General features: G+C 41.0%; 1 protein-coding gene across 1 annotated transcript in view; it reads right to left on the bottom strand.

Moving 5' to 3' along the window:
- dok4 (docking protein 4) overlaps positions 1 to 21,066 on the bottom strand; it is a gene marked incomplete at both ends in the record, with an annotated part of 51,404 nt that extends 30,338 nt beyond the window's left edge. The window contains one exon of the mRNA XM_083912325.1: positions 21,001 to 21,066. Coding sequence (XP_083768451.1) covers positions 21,001 to 21,066 — 66 coding nt within the window. The remainder of the gene's footprint in view (positions 1 to 21,000) is intronic.
- Positions 21,067 to 22,311: the final 1,245 nt, after the last annotated feature.

Here is a 22,311-nt window from a genome sequence, read left to right as displayed (position 1 = left end):
ACGAGCACGAGCACGAGCACGAGCCCTACGGCAGTAGCGTTATGTGCGCCTGTTCGGACATAGAAAATAGAAGGACGGACGATGCACGGACATTTAACAACAACAACAATGGCGGTGAATGGTTCACGTTGGTGTGATGCGGAGGTGGAGTGTTTACTGCAGATTTGGTCGGATGAAAAGATTCAAAAACAGTCGACAAGACGCACAAAAACTCAGAGGTCTGTGGAAAGATTTGTAAACAAAGCCACACACACGCGATCAATGCGTGTGACATGTTACGGCGTGATGGCGTATGGACAGCAAGAAGCATTGGCCAGGCCCAGGGAGTGTGAGTACAAACGGGGCTGGAGCGCGGGGGGAGAGGGAGGGGGGACAAGTACCCTAAAGCCCGGGTCGCGGTGCGGAAGGACAGTGTGAGTGCGCCCTAACTTTTTCCCACTGAATGAAGCATTTTCTTCATTTTATGAAGCCACTGATGGAGCTCTTGGTTTAAAGAAAAAACACCACTGAGACACAACTTGTCTCCAATTTACAATGCTGCCCTTTCATCCCTTCCCAGGAGATTCAACAATCTAATCTCAAAGAACAACTGTTCACAAATGGCCTCCTGTGACTCCAACGACGGTCGTTCAGACTCAATAGAGCACATACGAAGTCGAAACCAACTTCCCACCAACGACTGTCACTCTAACGACAGTCGTTGTCACTTGCAGCACAAAGGGTTCCAGTGACATCATCGACCTTGTGAGAGTTTAAATACCTGGATCTCCACACCAGTTAGTTGGACCAGTCCCAGCCTGGTCAGATGCGTACATGAACTGATGAAGGTGAAACGACTTCCTAGACAAATAAGTCCAGTTGCTTTAGACTGAAATTGCTTTGAGGATAACGATGACCTGGAGAAATAAGAACATTTACAGGCTTAAAGGCTCAAATAAGTTTATTGTGCTTTCAATTCTTTGTTGAACAGTGGATGCCATCTAGTGGGCTTAGAAATTAAAGAAAACACTTCATATCGCTTCATGAGGCTTTTTTTGGACATCGCTACTTTTCCTCCCTTCCATTCACAAAGACCCGCTAAACTCTGCCTCTGATTTACTAGTACTCATTTGTTTTCGTCACAGAGTGTGGAGCAAGTGGGGGGGGGGGGATAACGCTCCGGGGAAATTGGTTGATGTCGATAAATGGCACACTGATTTACAAGAAACTGTAAAAATGGCACATATCGAAAAGGTTGCTGACCCCTTCTTTAGTGCATCTTCATGGTAGTTTTTGAAGCAGATTAAAACAACTCCCTCCTCATCAGCACCATGCCCACCAATCACATAGGAGACTGGGATTTAACTCCCAGACAGGGAGACGATCAGCACAAAAACGCGTGAGCTATTCCTATCTGATTAGATACATCTTTTCCCAGCAGGACAATCAGCTTTGGGCACGGAGGATCGATCTGCTGTTGCAGTGCCTCTGGGAATGCTGCGTCCCTCTCTACCTGATGTCCCCACAGGCATCATTAAAGATTGATCTGATCTTATCTTGCCTGCTTCAGTAAGCTTTAGGCTGCCACCTCTGCTGCACTGTCCTAACACCTGCAGACTAATGGCAGAATATGACTCCATTCAGCAACAGTGGCCCTGTTATAGTCTAGCTGCTATTTTTGGCAATGACTTTGGCCTGCTCCTCTAACAGAAAAAAAGGTCAGTGCTAACAGCTACCAAGATAATGCTTTTGAGTGATCATCTGGGTGCTTCACTTATTAATGTGGGGGTGGAAAACACACTCAGAGTCATTTCAATAGCTCCCGTAACTGCTCCACCACAGCTGATTGGTCAAAATGTCACTGAGTAGCTGCTAATGCATTGTTGATAGTAGTATTGTCAGTCTGTAAAGAAGAGGAAGAAAGCGCTGCATTATGGTATGTTGGTGATCACTCACAGATGTAGGTATGTTTCTTGGTGCCAAAATATTGGATAGGAACAGCAGGAGAAATGTTACAGCACCTCCAATGACATGGCATAAACATGTAGGCACTTAACCACTTTCTTGTGTCATGGGGTATTGTCATTTTGCCTGATGAAACAGTATGTAGTCCCTAAATCTCCAAACATGCAAGTGACTCCCAATACGATATGACTGCTCTATTTAATGTTGTGAAACAGCCATTTTAAACACGAGACAGCAGCCTGCGACTGCGGTAGTGGTTTTGGGGCCATCCACATGGAGATGTGTTTTCCTGTAGGTGCATAACTTTAGTAATTTTTTGGCCAGCCGTCCACACCGAGCCATCGTTATTGGAGCCTGAATACGGGATCTTTTGAAACTGGGTCCCAGAGTGGGCAGGTGTGAAAACACCCCCCGCATGGCGTCGTCGACTGGACGGTGAAACCTCATACTTTGTTAAATGATGCCGTCATCGCCCCACCTCTAGATCTCAGAGGAGAGAGACGGACCCATAGGCTGTTTAATGAACTGGACTCTGAGCCCCATGCATGGGAATGAATTAGGCCAACCATATACTTCTCTCTTTTCCCTGATGCTCTGAATAAGTGGCTAAATTGGTCGCTAGTAGCTTTTCATAAATAAAGTTGCTAAGAAGGTGTGAAAATCTAGTGAGAAAGTGCCCTTCTGTGAGTGCTTCGGGGCTCACAGCTGAACATTGTGAAATGGTTGTAGTTTTGAACACAGTTAACATTGTAAAACGGAATTAACTTAAGTTTAGGCAACAAAAACACTTGGTTAGGGTATGGAAAAGATCATGGATTGGTTAAAAATGAGATGGAAGTTTTTTAACTCACAAAATGTCACTGTCGAGTTTTGGTTTCACACGGGACATGAACTGCGGTCTCATGTGTGAAAGCCCTGTGTTTGTTTGACCCATCCACCCGACCTAATTATTGGCCATTAATGGTCACCACCTAACATAAATATGGGTCGCCATAAGCTGCTTGCACAGTCGACCTGTATTACCGCTTTTTAGATGAAGACAGTGGGCACATTCCACATGCACTAAGTCTGCTGGTATCTGTCTATGCAGGGAGTTTTGCACAGGTAGGGACATATTCTAGAAGAAGGAGTAAAAATGAAGCGGGACATGGTGCACATGTCAGTATAAAGGTTTCGAACATAGCTGGATTTAAAACATCTTCGCTGGACATAACTAACTAATAGTTTAATTTCAAGCATAAGGTGTTGGCTTATTTGTGATTATTGCTTTAAGCTTAGCTCACATTAGTAATATGTAGCATACCATTTGTTCAATTAACACCATTCCCACTCCTCCACTTTCCATGAGTAAGAGAGTACACACACAAACGTGTATATTGACTGTCCCACAAGCAGCTGAAGCTTGTCACAGGTTTGAAAATTGTTAGAATCAAGTGTAGGGAGGAACCAAAAGCATTCCCTCCAGGAGCAGGATGGGGCACCTCTGGTCTAGAGCATCTTAGTGCCTTCAAACGCCTTCTGGAAAATGTCAGAAATACAAGTACAGTGCACATTAGCACTTTGCATGAGGGCACTGAAGGTACAGTATTAGACATGGCAGACTGTGTGCTCAAACTAGCATTGCTCTTAATTTATTTCAGCATGTATCAGTTGACATCAGGGTGGTTCCAGTTTTGCTGAATCACTCAAATTGAAGAGTGATTCAGCAAAACTCAATGGGAAACATTACAACCAACACTCAAGTTGCATTTGTCTTTCATTCACGTTAGTCTCCATTACGTCACCCGTAGTTTTCTGAAGAGCCAAAATGATGCAAAAAATGATCTGAAAATGGGCAAGGAGGTGGAGCAGGGTTGAGAGCTCAGGCGGACTGAATGAAGCCTACAGTCTATGCTCAATACTTGTGACTGCAGTCACCTGTCACTCAAAGCAGCCACGCCTTAATTATGCATGACTTTAAGCCTTTGTATAATTGAAACGGGTAAGTTGTATAAAAAATCCCCCTCGTTCAGCTGTCTTCAACAGGGAATATAGCTATAGAGACCAACCTGTTTTTGTACCAGAATGTAAAGATGTTTAAAGTTGGGCATTTTAACAGTCATAGAGTGTGGTCTATACCTACTCTGTAAAGCATCCTGAGATAACTTTTGTGATGATTTGGCAAAGTAAAACTTTTATGCTGATTTGGAATACATTTGAATTGAATTGAATTGAATTGAACATGGGGCTCTATGGGGACTGACTCCTTTAAGGAGCCATAACTCCCTTAAGGACCATCCTCAACTGGTCCTTCAAGGAAATGCAGTTTTTGGCACTTCCACGTTGGCTTCATTTGGTAGACAAACGTGTCTCTGATCTTCGCTGCACCTTTAACACACATTTAAATATTCACTTGAAACATGTCTGAGTTTTGCTAGGGAAGGTTGTAAAAGTTAGAAGTTAGATCATCAGTTCATTTGAAACAGTAAATTCTCACAGTGGCCTTCATTAACTTCAGTTTCAGAGAGGAGCATCCCATTGAAACAGGCTAAAATCAGAGACAGAAACGTGGCTTTGTGTGTATATTTTATCATATCAAAGTTGGACATTTTCTTCTCTTCTGAATTTCTCACATGAGCTATTAATTCTAGATGTTTTTTACTCAGCTTTTATTAGCACCTATTTGTTTCACAGCATACTATATATGAGACTTGGCAATTATTTGAAAACCAGATTTTATTTGAGAATTTACAGTAATATAATATTATATTTTTTACATATGTATCAAAAAATGTACCCTAATGAAGTCTCAAGTTCTATCTGTCAACACTGAGCGACCTGATTTTGCCTCTTGATAACCATAGCACCTTCTCTAAACACAAAGAAAAGGAGCACCAAATGAGGAGAAGCAGCAGGAGAAGTAGAAGCAGCAGCAGCGTGATCGGCAGGAGTGGAGGAAGACATTGTGGAGGAGCAGGGAGGTCAAAGCGCCTGCAGCCAGAGCAGTGCTGAGAGGAGAGGTGAAGCTGCTTATGTAATTTTGCCTTCAAAGCATATAAAACAAATTTACAGGTCCTTGGATTGAAAAGTTAAAACTGGACGTGGCAAGCTGAGTGTGAGATTGGACTGAACTTTAAATACAATATATAAATGCACAGACTGATACAGATGTTTTCACTGCAGCAGTGTATGATAAATGGCCATATGTCTATATAAGCTAAATGTTTGGATTTGATTATTAATGCCGAGCTATTTAAGCTATACTACTTTATTTTTTGATATTAAATTAAAATTTCCGGCTGAAAATGGCCCAAAAGCACAGCCGAAAAACTTTTATCACTGAAACAACACGGCCGAAACAGAAAGTTGTGATGACGCTAACAAAAAACGCGTTTTTTTTCACAGGCTTGTCTGGATAGGCGCTAACATGTCTGCGGTGTAGACGTATTTCAATATATCTGAGAAAGACCCACGGGTAGCAATTTGTAAAACATGTAATGATGAAATTTCAAGAGGGGGTGCATCTGCAAAGAGTTTCTCCAAGTTGGGTTTAATTTCTCTGATCGGCGTTATAAAGATCATTACTTGGGTGTGGGATTAAAGCAGCGCGCACAAGAAATGATCCAGGCCGCGATGGATGAGGGGAACCCGCTTGGAGACGGAGAAGGAGAGCAGAGCGCAGAAAAAAGGACTCGTCTCTCTGCACCAGATGAGGGGCATGCACCCTCATTCTCTGATATGTTCAATGAGATCCAACAAGAGAGTGCACCAAATAGTAGGTAGGATTCTCTGTTCTGACTATCATATATATGTGACAAATTATATTATTATTCTGTGACACGTTTTTTATTTTATTTGACAAAAATGTTTATTTATGCACTGTCCCTATTTATTATTTATTTATCTTTCTCAAATGTCAGGCAGAGGACAAGCTCAACCGCTCAACAGTGATATGGTTATCTGTCTAAAACATAACAAAAGCTGCTTTCCTGATCTGGCAAAGCTGGCGCACAAGTACTTGTCTGCTCCATGCACAAGCACTGACAGCGAGAGACTGTTCAGCGCTGCAGCTTATATTCTCAATGAGAAGAGGAACAGACTTCACTGTGATAACGTAGAGAAGCTGCTCTTCATCGAGAAAAACCTGACACTTTACCTGAAGAAGTAGAATAGGCTTGTGTCTAGTCTTTAAATATTTGTTTTCCACTTTGCACATTTCATAGCAATTCTTGGTGCATTTGTTGATGTTAAAGGCCTACGGTTAACAATCTTTATTTTGACACACTGTTATGTTGTAGGCCTACGGAGACAATACTGTTATATCTTCCAGCAGTTGCAGTCTTATTCTGAATGCACTTTGTGTTTTTATGAGAGAACATATTTCATTTTACAATCTTTCAGCAGCTCAGTCCCTTATTATAGGCCTGTACATTATTATTTATCTAATGTACATGAGTGGGGTCAAGTTAAACATTTTATTTTATATTGTGCATTGTTGTAATGTCAGTGCTAAATAAACATTTTCATACTTTTGTTATTGATTTATTCTTTGAATTGCAATGCCTTGATTTTAGTGGTTAGTACACAGTCATAGCCATAAATACAATGATACTTAATTGGCATAATAATTTCTTTCGGTGTTTCGGTTTCTGGCCTTGGTTTCCTCATTTTCGGTTTTCAGGTTCGGCCAAGAATTTTAATTTCGGTGCATCCCTATTTAAAGGTGATTCTTGTAGAGATGGAGCTCCAAAAAATTACAACCCAACAAAGTCCCTTCTAACTAGCCAGTATTTTAGCACATTTAAGTGTAAGGGCGTACTCACACTGTCCTTCTGGCCAGGGCCAAAACCGGTTTTTCAGCTAAAGTCTAGTACCTTTAAGCAGTGTGAGTGCACCCGCTCCGCGCATAACTGCAGCCAGCGGGCCGTCCACAGCCAGCTTGAAAGAGGTGGGCTTTAGCGGAGCCGTTTGCACATGTACGAGCACGAGCGTGCGCACGTGTACGAGCACGAGCACGAGCCCTACGGCAGTAGCGTTATGTCCGCCTGTTCGGACATGTAAATAGAAGGACGGACCATGCGCGGACATTTAACAACAACAACAATGGCGGTGAAAGGTTCACGTTGGTGTGATGCGGAGGTGGAGTGTTTACTGCAGATTTGGTCGGATGAAAATATTCAAAAACAGTCGACAAGACGCACAAAAACTCCGAGGTCTGTGGAAAGATTTGTAAACAAAGCCACACACACGCGATCAATGCGTGTGACATGTTACGGCGTGATGGCGTATGGACAGCAAGAAGCATTGGCCGGCCCTGGCAGTGTGAGTACAAACGGGGCTAGGGCGCGGGGGGAGAGGGACGGGGGACAAGTACCCTAAAGCCCGGGTCGCGGTCTGGAAGGACAGTGTGAGTGCGCCCTAAAATGGTAAAAAAAAACTCTGAATTTAGAGACTAGCTAATGAACATAGTGGAGCCATCAGCAGCTTATGAGTTGGTGGAGGCCAAAACAGAGCTAAAAGGAGAGTGAATATTTGGCCTATATTCATCAGGTGGACACAAACACCACTCTAATTGAATAATTATGTTGCTTTGTAACGGCTAGATTTAGTGAAGTCTGTTTCGGATCATTTTTCATTTGAAAGCCAGACACTTGTTAAACAGTAATTATCTGGTTATTTTTTAAGAAGAAAAAAAGTAGTTGGCATGTAACCTTAGCTTTGGTTTGTGAAAACTGTCCAGCAGTCGGTGGTTAGAGGAGCAGGGCTATCGCCAGTGTATTGCTGGGTTAAAGCATCAGGAAACTTTTTAAAATGTATTTTTAAGATGTTATACAAGTAGCCAACTCCTTTTAGAGATAACTAAAGGGTTCTGTGCCTAACGTTAGTGAGTTAACAGTCGAGAGAGAGAGAGAGAGAGAGAGAGAGAGAGAGAGAGAGAGAGAGAGAGAGAGAGAGAGAGAGAGAGAGACAGAGACAGAGAGAGAGACACAGTTAGTAACGTTAAAGCTATGAACGGACAAGTTGTTATGACCCAGTCTCTTGTTAAGCAGTGTCCTGCTTTCAACCTGATTAAAGTGAAGGAAGCCCTGGAGCTCATGATAACTTTTCATTTCTTTGTTTTAATGCCTTCACCCTGCTAATTAGTGTTTTACATTTGGCTGTTAGTGACGCACCTGGATATCTCCGTTAATAGATGTTACACTAAAAAAAATGTCTGGATGGCTTATTTGATGAGTGTGCATTTGCCTAAAAAGACCCTGGGATGATTTTACGCCGGATTTTCACTTTAACACCCTGAAGATCATCACCTCTATAACAAACTAGTGCTAACTCCATTTGGCCTTCAAAATGATGCACTCAATTATGGACACAAGCAAGCTGTATGCACTGCAGTGGTGAGTTGTCTGAGGGGTGGAGGCAAAAAATAAATAAAAAGGGCACCAGCTGCATGCTTTGGGTAAAACAGCGAGCAAAAGGTTTTCTAGCATGTAGGGCAGCCTATATGGTGCTGCATCATGTCTTTATCAATTTTAAGGCTATTCTAGAGGGCACGTCTCCTGGAAGGGCAACCACAGGACACTTTATCATGTTTTCTCCATTTAAAGGCACCTTAGATAGCACTTTATCATGTTTTATCTACCATATGCCCACCCCTGAATCCACTTGTGATGTACGGTATCTCCAGCAATGCAACTAAAGCTGCCATGTGTCTCTGCAGCCCTTAAATCAAACCCACTTATTCTGAGCATTTACAGACAGCTAAAGGGATTTTAGCTGTGCATGATTGTGATGTCTCTGCTGGATAAGCAGATATCAGAGGAGGTGTCTAAAGTGATATATCCTGCATGTTGGCTGAGCTCTCACCCACCCATGTGTCATCTCTAAGTTTACTCAGGCCTCAGGCAATGTCACATTTAATTCCAACTGTGAGACTCTTCCAGGACTCCAGGGTACTGAGCTAGGTGTTTGGTCCTGTATTAATCTATGCAAATCATTTACAGTGTGTTTTTACACATATCTGCCAAGGAGCAAGATCTAAAAGGTATTAAAGATGAGTGTTGTAAACATGAAGTATAGCTGATCATGTTTGCTTGGTTGGTGAACGGATGCATTATTCAGGGTAGTCTAGTCCCTCCAGAATTTGCCATTACTTGAAATGATGTCCATGAACTATTTGACTGCTGGTGTCATGCTTTAAGTACAGCACGCTCCATATTCCAATACACTGAGTGTTTAGCCTACTTATCTCAAAGTTTGGAATGCATCCAACTCCTGTGTGTGGGTGCATTTAAAGGATTGGGAATGCATTTCACTGTTACATACAGAATTTGGGGGAAAAATACATAAGCATTTGTTTTCTCTATCCATAAGGCCCACCTAAGCATATGGCCAGATGGTACAAACACATCCCATATGCTTTTAGACACACTGCATGCTCAATCAGTGGGAGGTTGGTTAAGGGGGGTGTGGGGTGTTTGAAACCCATGCGCAATGCCCGGAGGCTGATCAATACCAATCGCATCAATACAATAGTTCATTATGCTCAGAGGACTGAGGTAATACTAAAGCAGGAAACAAAAAACAGACCATTGCTTGGAAACATTGGGGCTCCATGGGTACATCAGTGCACGCAAGGTTAGTTCCAGTCAGTGTGCAATGGGATTGTGCTTGTCTGGGGCTTTTTCCTTTGGCTTTGTTGTTCCTGTTGAGGTAAATTAAGCATGACTTTGGTAGTGTATTTACCCAGCCTTGAGGAGGACCTCAGCTGTGCATGTCTTCTCTGCCCTAAGGATGCAGAGACAAACTCAAATAACTGTCTTTTTACCTCTCTTTGTACTCATGCCCTCCTCTCCACCCCTGTCTCTTGCCTGGGTTTTCTACAACACTGACTGAAACTGCTTAAAACAAATCTGAGGCTGATCAAGACTTTGCTAATGCCATTGTTAACTTTAATGTATCACCAATTCAAAAGCAAAAGCGAACAAAACTGTTACTGTTTTTTTCACATCAAAGCTGTGCTGATAAATATTGTTTAATTAACAATAGAAAAATGACTATGTGTAATGTGAAAGGTGTCACTCATGGTGGCGAGCCCTCAGAGAATAATAATCAAATCCTGCATTTCTGCTCAGTTCTACAAAGCTTTTAGCATCCTTTAGCTCCTCCTATTGGTTCAGTCTCACAATGCTCATCAACCTCCACTGGTTCAAAGTTGTACTCTGTAAGATTTGCATCTATTTAATTGCCTCACAGAGTGAGTTAAAACAATGGTGATTGATCATCTGACCCACTAATCAAAGCACTTTTTGCCTTCATGCTGAGTATTCTAATATCGGTGTCTGTGGAGATATTCACGGACTAGATATAAATAAGTCTCCATGATAGTGACCCTGGTTACAGCAGCTGCGTTCACTTGTAAACGAAAACCGGGAACTCCAACCTCTGAGTCGGGCTTGAAGTAAGGGCAGAAGTGTGATAGGAACATGTGTGTGCGTGTGTGTGTGTGTGTGTGTGTGTGCGTGTGTTTGTGTGTGTATGTGTGTCAATTAAGTTTAAAAAAGAGCAAAAGAAACCAACTGTCAACACATATAGTGACCGTGAATGTGACAAGATGGAGGCTCTGAAAGAACAGGCTCGCCTGCAGTTACATCTTACCACTATAGAGGCTGCTAGAAACAAGATATCTCAAATCTTATGGAGTACAACTTTAAATAAAAAAGTCAGTTAGCAACTGCCCTACGAAACCTAAGTACAGTAACTTTGAAATCACTAGTAACATGAGTTCTGATCCATCCTAAATGTGCCAACTATTTATTTGCTGGGACAGTAAATAAACTTTATAGCACTTTTTTTTTCTAATTCTATTCATTACTTTGTACTTACTTCACATGCATGCATGGCATTGTAGGGCAGTACGGTGGCCTTCAGGAAACGTGAAGAAGTGAAAGACCCTACAGAGCCGGTGTTTGGTTTGTCTGTACTGGGCAACTGTAGAAACATGGCAGTGTAACATGGCTGACTGTGGAAGAGGACCCCTATGGTCTCCCTGTGTAGATATGAACCACAGCAGCAGTTTTGGGCAAATTAAAAACCTGAATTTCCACTGCTTTTTTATCCAGATGGCAGTCACACACAGCAGTACACAGGTCATACATTTATTCATGACACTACACAGACTAATTACGCAGTCTGCATTAAAATGAATAAATACATTTTTAAAAATTACTGGGAAATTTGCACAAACTCAACCTGATTCAAGCCCGAGGGGATTTTGAGACATTATAGTCCAAGTGCTTTATGGCCTAGAACTATTTAACTGTATGAGAAACAAAATTATTTCCTGGTCTGTACATTTTTGAAAAGTAGTTTTCAGTTGTCAATAGCAGTTACAGTACAGTGTAAGCAGGTTATAAATTATTTTGTTCACTGGAAGACAGCGGCAAACAGTCTTCAGTCTTGATTTAAAAGAACTAAGAGTTGCAGCAGATCTGCAGTTTTCCCGAAGTTTGTTCCAGATATGTGGAGCATAAAAACTGAATGCTGCCTCTCCATGTTTAGTTCTGACTCTTAGGACACAGAGCAGACCTGTCCCAGATGATGTGAGAGGTCTGGATGGTTTGTAGATGAGCAGAAGATCTGAAATGTATTTTGGCCATAAACCCCTCAGTGCTTTGTAAACCAAGAGAAGTCAATTCTTTGACAGACAGGAAGCCAGTGTAGAGATCTAAGGACTGGATCCGAGGAGCTACTCCTCCATTGTACATAACATCTCTGGACCAGAGATTTTCTATTTTTTTATGTTCCATACAGTTTTGCTTTTGTTGGCCCTCAAAGTTTGCTCAAATTACAAAACAAATGTAGGTCTCCTGAACTATTTGTGGTATTGAAACCACATGTCCAAGATGAAGAGATGATGTCCAAGTGGCCATGACAAATACCATGCCATTAGGGCAATATATGGCGCTATAGCATCATCCTCTAACTATAAATGCAGGAATATAGCTGTGGTGACTGTCCTTTGCAAATTTCAAGAACCGTTCATTCGATCAACACTCAAAGCAGTGCTTCCGGGGGTAAAGCAATAGGCCTGCTCTGAATGGGCACGTATCCTTTACGCTCCCTGACAACGCTGCTAGCAGTAATACCAGGAGCAAAGCAATCAGCCCGTTCTGAATGGGCACACCCCAAATGGACACTGCACAAGTACCAACAATTACAGCTAAGAGGCTAACATTGGCTGTTTTCCCCACTGGACTATAAGTAATTACAATGTATAACAAATTACACAAACATGGCAATAAGCACAGCAAGTAAAAGGAAACAGGAACATGGTATCCAGCTGTGTACAATAAAACAAATAATATAGTATTGCTGTTTTTTTATTACTGAAAAACCAGTAATCCAAAGCACACCAGCTGCATTCCACTGATGCCAAACCGTCTCTGATTCACACTAAACATCATAACATATGGGCAGACTGCTAACAAAACTGGCACAGGGAGGAGATGGATTAAGAGAGCAAATGAAAAAGGGCAAAAAAAAAAGAGAGAGAAAGATGACAGAAAGAATGTGGAGGAAGGATACAGATAATGAGGCAGAAAAAGAAGAATCAGCGCTCTGGGCAGAAAACCACAGAGGGAGAAAAAGACGACATGGAGCAGTTAAATGACAAGGGCAGTGTTAGAAAGAGGGGGAAAATGAGACAGGGACAAAATAATGAGAGCAGTTTGTGTTCAAAACAAAACACGAAAAGATTCCCAAACAGGGAAAGAGAGAAACTGCAGAAGCCAAATTTGCTTTGGTCCACTTAATTCAGTACTGCCCTCCAATGTACTGTAAATAAGAATGAGTTCTTCTGTGACTTATATCTAAATAGAAACAACGCTGGCTGGGCCAATCGATACCACTTTCATGCTCGTACACTCTAAGAAATGATTCAGGAGGTTAGTTAGTATGACTTAAAAAACATGAGCTTTTTCAGCATGAAAAATACAATTTGTTACATGTCCATTGTTTTATTAAGTTGATAACTTATTTCAAGTAGTTGATCAAAATTAAAAATGAAGAAAGATGTCTTAACTCAGAAATATATTGATTTTGGACAAGCATTTCTGCTTTCACTTAACAAGGAACGGTATTAAGTTAATGAAACTTAATATTGTATTATAATATTAAGTTAGTGCAGCTTCCTTTCATGTGTGCATGTGGTGACCAGCAGCCATTTTATGCTGCCAGACTACCCCAGCAACGGCCAGAGGGAGCCATCCGAGCCATCCGAGCCCACAAGGAGTGAAGGTCAGCTCAGACTAACTTTACTTGGTGAGTAAATGTTTTTTTTTTATGTTATTAATTCTATTTGCAACAGCAAGTAACTATCAGCGCTCAGTCACAACACTAAAATTGAAATGTCGCAGCATGCTTTGTCCTCGGCTTTTAGCTAGCTAGCTAATGTCTTCAAAGTAACTTAACTTTTAACGTTAGAAGTGTGTTAGAGTAGGCTACAAGGTGCCTAAACTTGCGGTCCCAGAACAGCTGCGGGCATGAATTTTCAGCCCTCGCGTTTGCAGACACATAAATGAGCTTGCATTGGTGAGGAATATGTTGTGGAAAGGCGCTAGCCGTCAACCGCTAATGCTAATAATGATAAATGAACAGGGAAGCGCTAGTCGTTAGCCGCTAACGCGCCAACTACACCAGGCTGTTTTTGTTTATTTAGAATGTGAAATAGTTGTGGCTTTTTTGTGAATTTATCACATCATTTTTATCCACCGGAATTTCCTAATCTCTGCCATTTTACTTTCATTACATTGTGCTTCAGTGAAATTCATTAACTTTAAAATGCTGTCCTCCTACTATTGTCATTTGCCATAGAAAAAAATGTCTTTAAACAGATGTATATAATGGTCTTTTCGATTTGCAGTAGGATTTGTAGAAGTTTATTTTTTCTTTCAAAAATAAGTAAGAAAATGTCAGTCTAATGGAAAAGCTAACTTCTTGAAGTAATGAGCAGCATAGAACTTTCCTGTATGCTGGTTAATATTGCAAATTTGATAAAGACCAAATCCAGTGCTTGTATCTCAAATAAATTGCAGTGTTAATATTCTCCTCTGATACTGAATGTTTAGGAGATGTGACTGCATGTATTCTATAACTTAAACTTAAGAGAATAGTTCATTATTTCCTCGCCCTCATGCTGATGGAAGTTCGGGTGAATTTTTTGAATCCATGAAATACTCCCAGGGATTCAGGGGAAAACAGATTACAGTATTCACCCAATTGTGACAACCTTAAGAAGGATATTGTGTACCAAAAAATGTTAAATTACTCAAAACAAAAACATAAAAATGCCCTCAAACTGCTTGTTTGCCTTAATCAAAGTACCCTGAAGTGTCCATGCAGAGTTGAAAAGACATCATTTACATTTTATTTGCCAATATCTACACTGTTGCTGCACACCTCAGAGCTGAGCGTGTGTGCACAGTCCCCACACACCAGTCAAGATGGTGTGTGCACGCACACATGACCGTGGCTGTATGCTAAGATGTACAGTGAGGCTTTAGTATAAAATCACGGAGTAAATTACGTCTTTTTCAAGTCAACTCTGCATGTGGAGAATTCAGGAGATGTAGATTAAGGCACATGAGCAGTTTGAATGCATTTTTATTTTGTGAAATTTAACATTTTTCGGTAGTCACAATTTAAATCTTTTTTTGTGGAAGAATGCTGCAAGCTGTTTTCCTCTGAATCTCCAGAAAGATTTTATGGCTCCAAAAACGTTGCTCAACCTGCCACCAGCATAACGGTGAGTATATGACAGATTTTTCATTGAAATGGAACAACTCTTTAAGTGATGTGTTTTCACATACAGATGCTCCAATGTCTCAAGCCAAACTTCGGGTCATTCTTCAGGACCATGATATACGCAAACTGGACTTGCCTCATGGAATTCCTGAAACTGTGGAAGAACTTGAGTCAATTGTGAAAGAGACATTTAAGCTTGATGGGAACTTCACTTTGCATTATAAGGATGCTGATTTTGGAGAGGAATATTTCTCCCTTTCCTCAACAAGTGACATCAAGGACAAGGACTCTATTAAGGTGTTTCACATTGTTGAACCTCCCACATTGACTATGACCTTCACTGATGTGGACTATCCTGTTGAAAGTGCAGCTGAGACCTCCATCACAAGTGCAGATGCAGCCTCAGTCAATTATACAGAGACTTCCAACTATTCTTCTACCAGCACTTGCTCTTCTGGATCACAGGATACAGTGATACTTTCATCCTCTGAACATGAGCGTTCACAGCGTTGGCCAACTGAATTCCAAATACCTCGCTTTGCCTACGACACAGAGCTTGTGCTTGCCGCAGGAAATGAAGCTTTCAAGAAAGATGGAATTCATGTCAACTTTACCACAATTCTTCCAGACATCCTTGAGAAACTGGCAGAGAGCATGTTTCAGTATGTTGCCTACCCAACAAACGCACATAGGGCTGATGTTGCTGAAGCACTGATTCGCAAGCATCCTTGCCTAAAAGAGCCAGGATCGTATAATGGAAGCTATGGATGGCAACAAAGACTAAAATATAAAATGGGCAACTATACATCTAAATTGAAAAAGGTTGGATGTCTTGAGCTTGAGGTCAACACTCTGTCAAAGAAGCGAGGACATGAGAAAGCACCGGCAAAGAATATCAAAAAGCCAAGAAAGGCAGAGGTGAACTTTTTACCTCCTCACCCACAAGGAGAAACAGAAAAAAGTTTGGAACATGAGAGATTGGATCTCCTTAGTGAAGTAAAGAAGAGGAACAATCGCCAGATCATCAGTGAAAAAATGGCAAAAACATTTTCAATTCGCAGACAGGAAGTTGTCAATGTAGCACCACCAGTCAGTGACTTAAAGGACCGATGGCCTGCTCTTTTCAATGCAGCTCAGGTAAATATTTTTTCATGATATGGTTTGCATTATTTGCTATATTGAAATCAATTTCACTACATTAACAAATTGTGCTTTTTTATTTGTGCCTTTTTATTTTTATACAGATAAACGAAGAATTCAGAAGAGTCACTACAGTTAACTTGGAGACAACATTTATGGCGAAACTGGACGAGTACACCCCAAAGATCATGTCCTTTGTGTTGTCAAGGGGAGGGGCTGCAAGAGTGGCTATTCAGCGCATAATGAAGATGCTGCAAGAGGTATGAATGTATATAACGTGGTTCATATCAAATAGAACACCTTTCCCCCCCTCTTCCTCCCCTCCTCTACCCGTTTTTCTCTTTCTCTCCACCACTGCTCCTGCTTGTTGTCTTTTCCTTTTACTCCTCTTCTGCTCCTTCCACTCCTCTCCTCATCCTCTCCTCCATCCTCCTCTTGTTCCTCTTTGTTCTGCTCCTCCTCTCTTCCCCCTCCTCGTATGCTGCTTTCCTCATCCTCTCTTCCTTTTCCTCCTCTTCTCTTCCTCCCCCTTTTCTCCTCATGCTTCACAGCAAAAACTCAAAATCTTACAAAGAATATTTGTCATATTTCTTCTCAAAATGTGTCATTACTCTTAAAATTAAGACATTACCTCAAAGTAAGCTGTTTTTGACTTATTTTCAAGTTGAATTTCACCCATTAATGCTAATTTTTCACTTGAAATACGTAAAAAAAACTCTGCCCCCCCCCCCCCTTCTCCTCATCCTCACTTCCTCCTCCTTGTCTGCTCATGGCCCCAACATTTCCTCCCTTCCTCTTCTCCTTGTGCTTCTCTCATCCTCTCCCACTTTCACATGTCCTTGTCCTCTTCTCCTTTTTGTTTTGTTTTAGTTTTGAAAAATCATCGGTAAAAATGTGTATGAACCCTGATTAGACATCCTTCCTCATTGAGGAGTATTTTTATACATATTTGTTGTCGTCTTATTCACAGGATGATTCTGTGGAAATGAGGAGAGAGGTTGCGATCCGTGGAGTGATGGTGTACCTCGGAGAAAAGGAGGAGAATCTCTTTAAAGAGCAGTTGGTAGGTAAATCTGGCACAGAAAAACTATACTTTGTGTTAGTCTTGTTTTTAATTGTTACTCGTGTTTAATTCTGACATTGATTCTGACCTATTTATGCTAGGTTGATGGAGATCTCACTTCTGAAGTGTTGAAGATAATTGTAACCAGAGGTGTCACATCTGATCCAGCCAGCGCACAGATTGTGATTGAGGGAACAGAAGTCCTGGAAGACGTAGACGTACCCAGAGCCTGTGCCCTACTAATGGGGCTGATCTACTCACTCAATCTCAGCTACCCGAAGGAACTGAGAAACACTTTTGAAGTGTTTCAAAAGGTGTTCCTTGAGCTGGATGGTCTGAAAGCAAGTCCGAAGGTAATGTCTCTGAAAAGTAAACTGCTGTACTAAAAAATGTGAAGACTGTCCACTTATTGAGCAGGAAATGTTGCATTTATGTTTATACATTGTGTTTGTACATTTTAAAAGTTTTTGTGTGCTTGTTTAAAGTAATTGAAGTACACGTTTACACCTGAAGTACACTTGAAGTTCAGTAAAAGTTAATGTCTCAGCTAAGATCTAAAGTAAAATGCTGTACTAAAAATGTGAAGAATTAGGGTGTCCACTAATTCTGCAGTAAATGTTGCATGCGTTTTATACATCACATCTGTACATTTGGAAAGTTTTGCTATATTACTTTTTATTCTGTCACAGATGTATCATATAATCACTCAAAGATGAAAACGGTTTCTAAAATGTGCAAGTTCATCACACTGTTTATATTTAAGTACATTATACTGTGAGTATATTTTTCACAAGGGGAATTGAGTGATTGTTGATGGTTTCTGTTCTTCAAGTGCTGATATCGCACAGAAACAGGATATTTTGGCAGGTCTTTAGTGTTTACCAAATCTGCAACAATGTCATTCACCTGATATTGCTGGTTCATTGCAATAAAATTGTTATTGATTAGAAGTTTACAATAAATACATTGACAGTAAAACTGCAATTGCCAATTTATTCTGACTTAAGTGAAATAAGTTACTTATACTCAATAAAATTGAGGTAACAATTTGCATTGACTTTTCTGAGTTGAAGGAAATTAAAATAAAGGCATTATAGCAACTTAAATAGAGTAATTTGACTACTTATTAACACTAAATCTTTGATATAAAAATTGAGTTGGTTCAACATAATTAAGCTTGAAGAGGACAAAACAAGTTGTGTTGGTTGTACTAAACTAATTGAGTTAATCCAGCTATAAAAGTCTCATGGAAAATACTCAATTATGGCTTAGTTGGAATTACTTAAAAAGATAAATGCAAATTGTTACAACAATTTTTTTAAGTTGAGCCAGTGTATTTTTTTTTAGAGTGTATGTTGGTAGAATTTGTGGCACATTTCATTAGTGCTAACCAAGCAGTGACCTCAGGGGCTGAAAAATGAAGCCAGCGCTGAAGTGCTCAAATGGCCACTCGAGGCTATCTCTAAAAGCCAGTCAACCCCCATTGACTCCCATGTTAAAATGCCCAACCAGCGGCCGCGGGTTCGACTCCGACCTGCGGCCCTTTGCTGCTCCCTCACCCCCCTCTCTCTCACCCCATTTCCCGTCTGTCCTATATAATAAAGCTAATTTTGTTATTCATGACAACTTTACTAGGGTGAACTTTAATATAAGTCACCTGTTTTAATTACATTATATAATGTGAGTTCTGCTTCACAGCAAAACACATTTAGCAGTGTCAGTAGTGATTAGGCAACCTGAAAATGAGTTAATATTAATATATCTGTCTAAAATGTTGAGATATTTTACTTTGTAGATCATTTTATGAGGTCCTCTGGGGACCTTGGATATCTGTGCAAAGGTTCATGGCAAACAAACATTAGTTAAAAACTAAATAAACCACGACTGTGACTGTGGATCCCCCTGACTCCCCCGCATCATTAGGATTCATTCTCTGAGTCTGTACAAATCTTCACAGCAATCCATCTGATAGTTGTAGTTGAGATACTGTACACATACATGTACATTGTGATCACCTTCTTGTAGCTATCCAGTGATAAGGTTTGGACCTGTCAGTAAAACAAGGATCCTGAAAAATACACAGCTCTCTCTTTCTCTGTTGTAAAGCACTTTAAGAATAAACAGAAGGGTCAGTATAGGTCAGGGGTGGGCAATTCCGGTCCTAGAGAGCAACTGTCCTGCATGTTTTAGGTTTCTCCTGCTCTAACACACCTGATTCTAACAATGATCAAACTGTGACAAGCATCAGCTGCTTGATAACGAGCAAATCATTAGAATCAGGTGTGTTAGAGTAGGGAGAAACCTAAAACATGCAGGCAGTGGCCCCCCAGGAGCAGAATTGCCCACCCCTGGTGTAGGTCAAGCACTAAAAAACAAAGAACATTATTTCCCAATGGTCACATTTTTTCTATACATAAGCCATTAACTTAGCTAAAAGTTAAGGGAAAGAGACTTTATTTTGGTAATATCCTCAGCACTGAGTTCATGCAGGAATTGAAATTGCATCAGTCCCCTCAGAGTGCAGTTCATTCGACTGTGCGAGCAGCGATAGCAGGAGACCATTATTTGAGGTGAGCTGCTGAATAGAACCTGGCTCAAATTGATATATGTTCGCTTCCATAATATGAGTCACACAAAGTTGAATTCCTCTGCTTCTGCCATCTGAATGTGACTCATGCTCACTCAAATTAGCATTCCCCGTGCAGCTCAAGCCACAGGCAGAACTGTACACACAGCGGATAGAGGAGGCGTTCAATCTGTTTAACAAGACACCGTACAATATATGATTAATACAAGATGTGATTTCAAAGCTGCAGATTTAGCAGCCTGAGCACATGATGTTGAAATCCAGACGCTTTCTTCAACAAGTCCTGAAACAAGTGACAGTGCATGTAACTGGATTGCCGTGGATTGCTGTGCTCCTTGCTGCAGCTTAACATCATCATCAAAATGAGTTCACTACGGTTGATCGTCTACACGTCTCATCGTTTGTATAAATGTAATCATTTATACTGTATACAAGCAACATGTTGTTAATTAAATGAAACTGAATGGGCCTCCATAGCTGTAATTCATTACTGCACAGCTTTGTTGAATGTACAGTTTTCCTGTTATTGCTGAAAAGCAGACCGCTGCTTTGAATAACTGACCATTACTATGGATGCAGTTCTGATCACAGACTCTGCAGGACTTCAAATTTGAAGTTTGTATTGCCAATCAAAAACTAAACCCCTTTTGCTTTTTCCCCGTTTTTGATTGGCAATACAAACTTCAAATTTGAAACCGTAAAAGAACACAAAGTTTCAGTAACTCACCTTATATGTGGGGGGGATCATGATCCTCTGTTTTGAGATGCACCTGTACGTTATTGCTGTCGATCGGTTAAAATATTTCAATGTTCTATGTGTTATGAATTGTATGTATTTGAATTGCATTAGGCTAAAGTGTTTATTGTTGCTATAGATAAATTATGTCGTAAATAAATGCTGTATCTAAACAGACAGTTTTCTCTTGCCATGTTTTCTTCAGTAGTGTTATCGCTCTAACTAATCTTCCACATCCCTGCACCACTTTTTATTACATGGATAAGAAGCTACACTTATGGCTATTTTTTTCTTAATATACTATATATACAAAATTGTGGCTAGTGAGAATGTTGAGTGGCTAGTGACTTTTGAAAACCACTAGCCACAGTGGCTGGTGAGCAAAAAAGTTAGTGTCAAGTCCTGCTTACAATGGGACTGAATGGACATCCAATGCAATGTACAAACACTCGAAATGAGTTGGAAGATAGTGGGTAGTTTGTTAGCTTTGTACTTCTGCTGGTTGCAGTTACTCTTCAAAAATAAAAGTGGCGGTCCTTTGTCTTGCTGAATAAACTGTGTAAGTATCATAAACAGTCCATTTCAGAGCTTATTTTGAACAATAATGCAAAATCCAATCGAAAAATCCAGTTGACTTTTTGACAAGTGAAGCCGATTGTGACTTCCGGGTCAGCCTACAAAAATGCACCTCTCCTGCAACACAACAAACATCAATGCAGAGGGAACACACACACATATACACACACTCACCCCCAGCTTGCGGCTGCGCATGCGTACGTAGCCCTGCTTGACGATGTCGTTGAAGTTGGAGGCCATCTTTGGAGGGGGGATAACCTGCTGGCTGTCGCTGTGGAGACCATCCAGATGATTCTTCCCTTACTCAACCAGTCCCTCGCTGTCCCTCTCTACTTTTCCAAAGATCCCAGCTTCTGTGTCCTGTGTGGCTTTGTCTCTTTCACTTTCAGTCCTGTCCGTCCCTTTCAGCACTGTCTTTACTTTCCTCCCTCTAACACTTCCTGTTTCTATCTATCCTTAACTCCTTCTCTCCTATATCATGAGGCTCTTCACATCTTCCCCGCCCTCCTGTTTCTCCTCCTTCTATTTCCTTTTGTCTCTCTCCTTCTTTGCCTCCTTATCTTTTCTTGTGTTTTTCCTTTACTCCGTCCCGTTTTTTCATTCACTCTTCACCAGACTGGTCTTCCCTCTTCACCAGACTGGTCTTCCCTCGTCTCCCTTTTTGGCATCTCTAAGAAATATACAGACAAAGAGATAGAGAGAGGCAGAAATGAATATAATATATATATTATTCATTGAAGAGTGAGGAGTACAACATTATCGTCCATTATTCATGCTGGCAGCACACACCACACAGATATTGAGGGCAAGTATGTGGGATGGCTTCTTGTGACATGTCTTTGTGTAATGTATAGTACACTGTATGTCTGCTTATGTTTCCATTTCATTGTTGTAGTCTGCATGTTTGAATTTGACCAGTGGGAGCTTGTGTAGATGTGCGTGTGTGTGTATGTGTGTGTGTGTGTGTGTGTGTGTGTGTGTGTGTGTGTGTGTGTGTGTGTGTGTGTGTGTGTGTGTGTGTGTGTGTGTGTGTGTGCGTGTGCGTGTGTGCGTAAAGAGGCAGCATCTAATAAAAATGGTTGTCGTTTAATCAGTTCTCTATCAGAGCCTGCCTACCCATCATACCACCATAATGTCTTTTTTACGCTGAACAGGAACACTGTGGCTGGCATATTGCCGCCACAGGTACCAGGTAAGTTTTTATTTTTATTTTATTGGAGGTTAAAGTTTAGGAATATTTAGGGGCGTGGTCTCTAGAGTGACCCTGGCCCTCACTTCTCCTCGGAGGTAAACGTCAGCCAGATGGACGTATCTCCCTCCCCCCAATGTCACATACATGCCCTTTTTTGGTAAGAGGAAATGAGAAGGAGTCAAAGTCTGACAAGATTTCTCTCTACTCTCTACTCTCTACTCTCTACTCTCTACTCTCGTAGGCGAGGATGATTGGATCAAGTTGAGAGAACGGAGAACCTTGACGGAGAGGCT

This window comes from Echiichthys vipera, assembly GCF_963691815.1.
Source record: "Echiichthys vipera genome assembly, chromosome: 1".
NCBI classification, from domain to species: Eukaryota; Metazoa; Chordata; class Actinopteri; order Perciformes; family Trachinidae; genus Echiichthys; species Echiichthys vipera.
The sequence above is the reverse complement of the archived record's forward strand: the minus strand, read 5'-3'. Positions and strand labels throughout refer to the sequence as shown.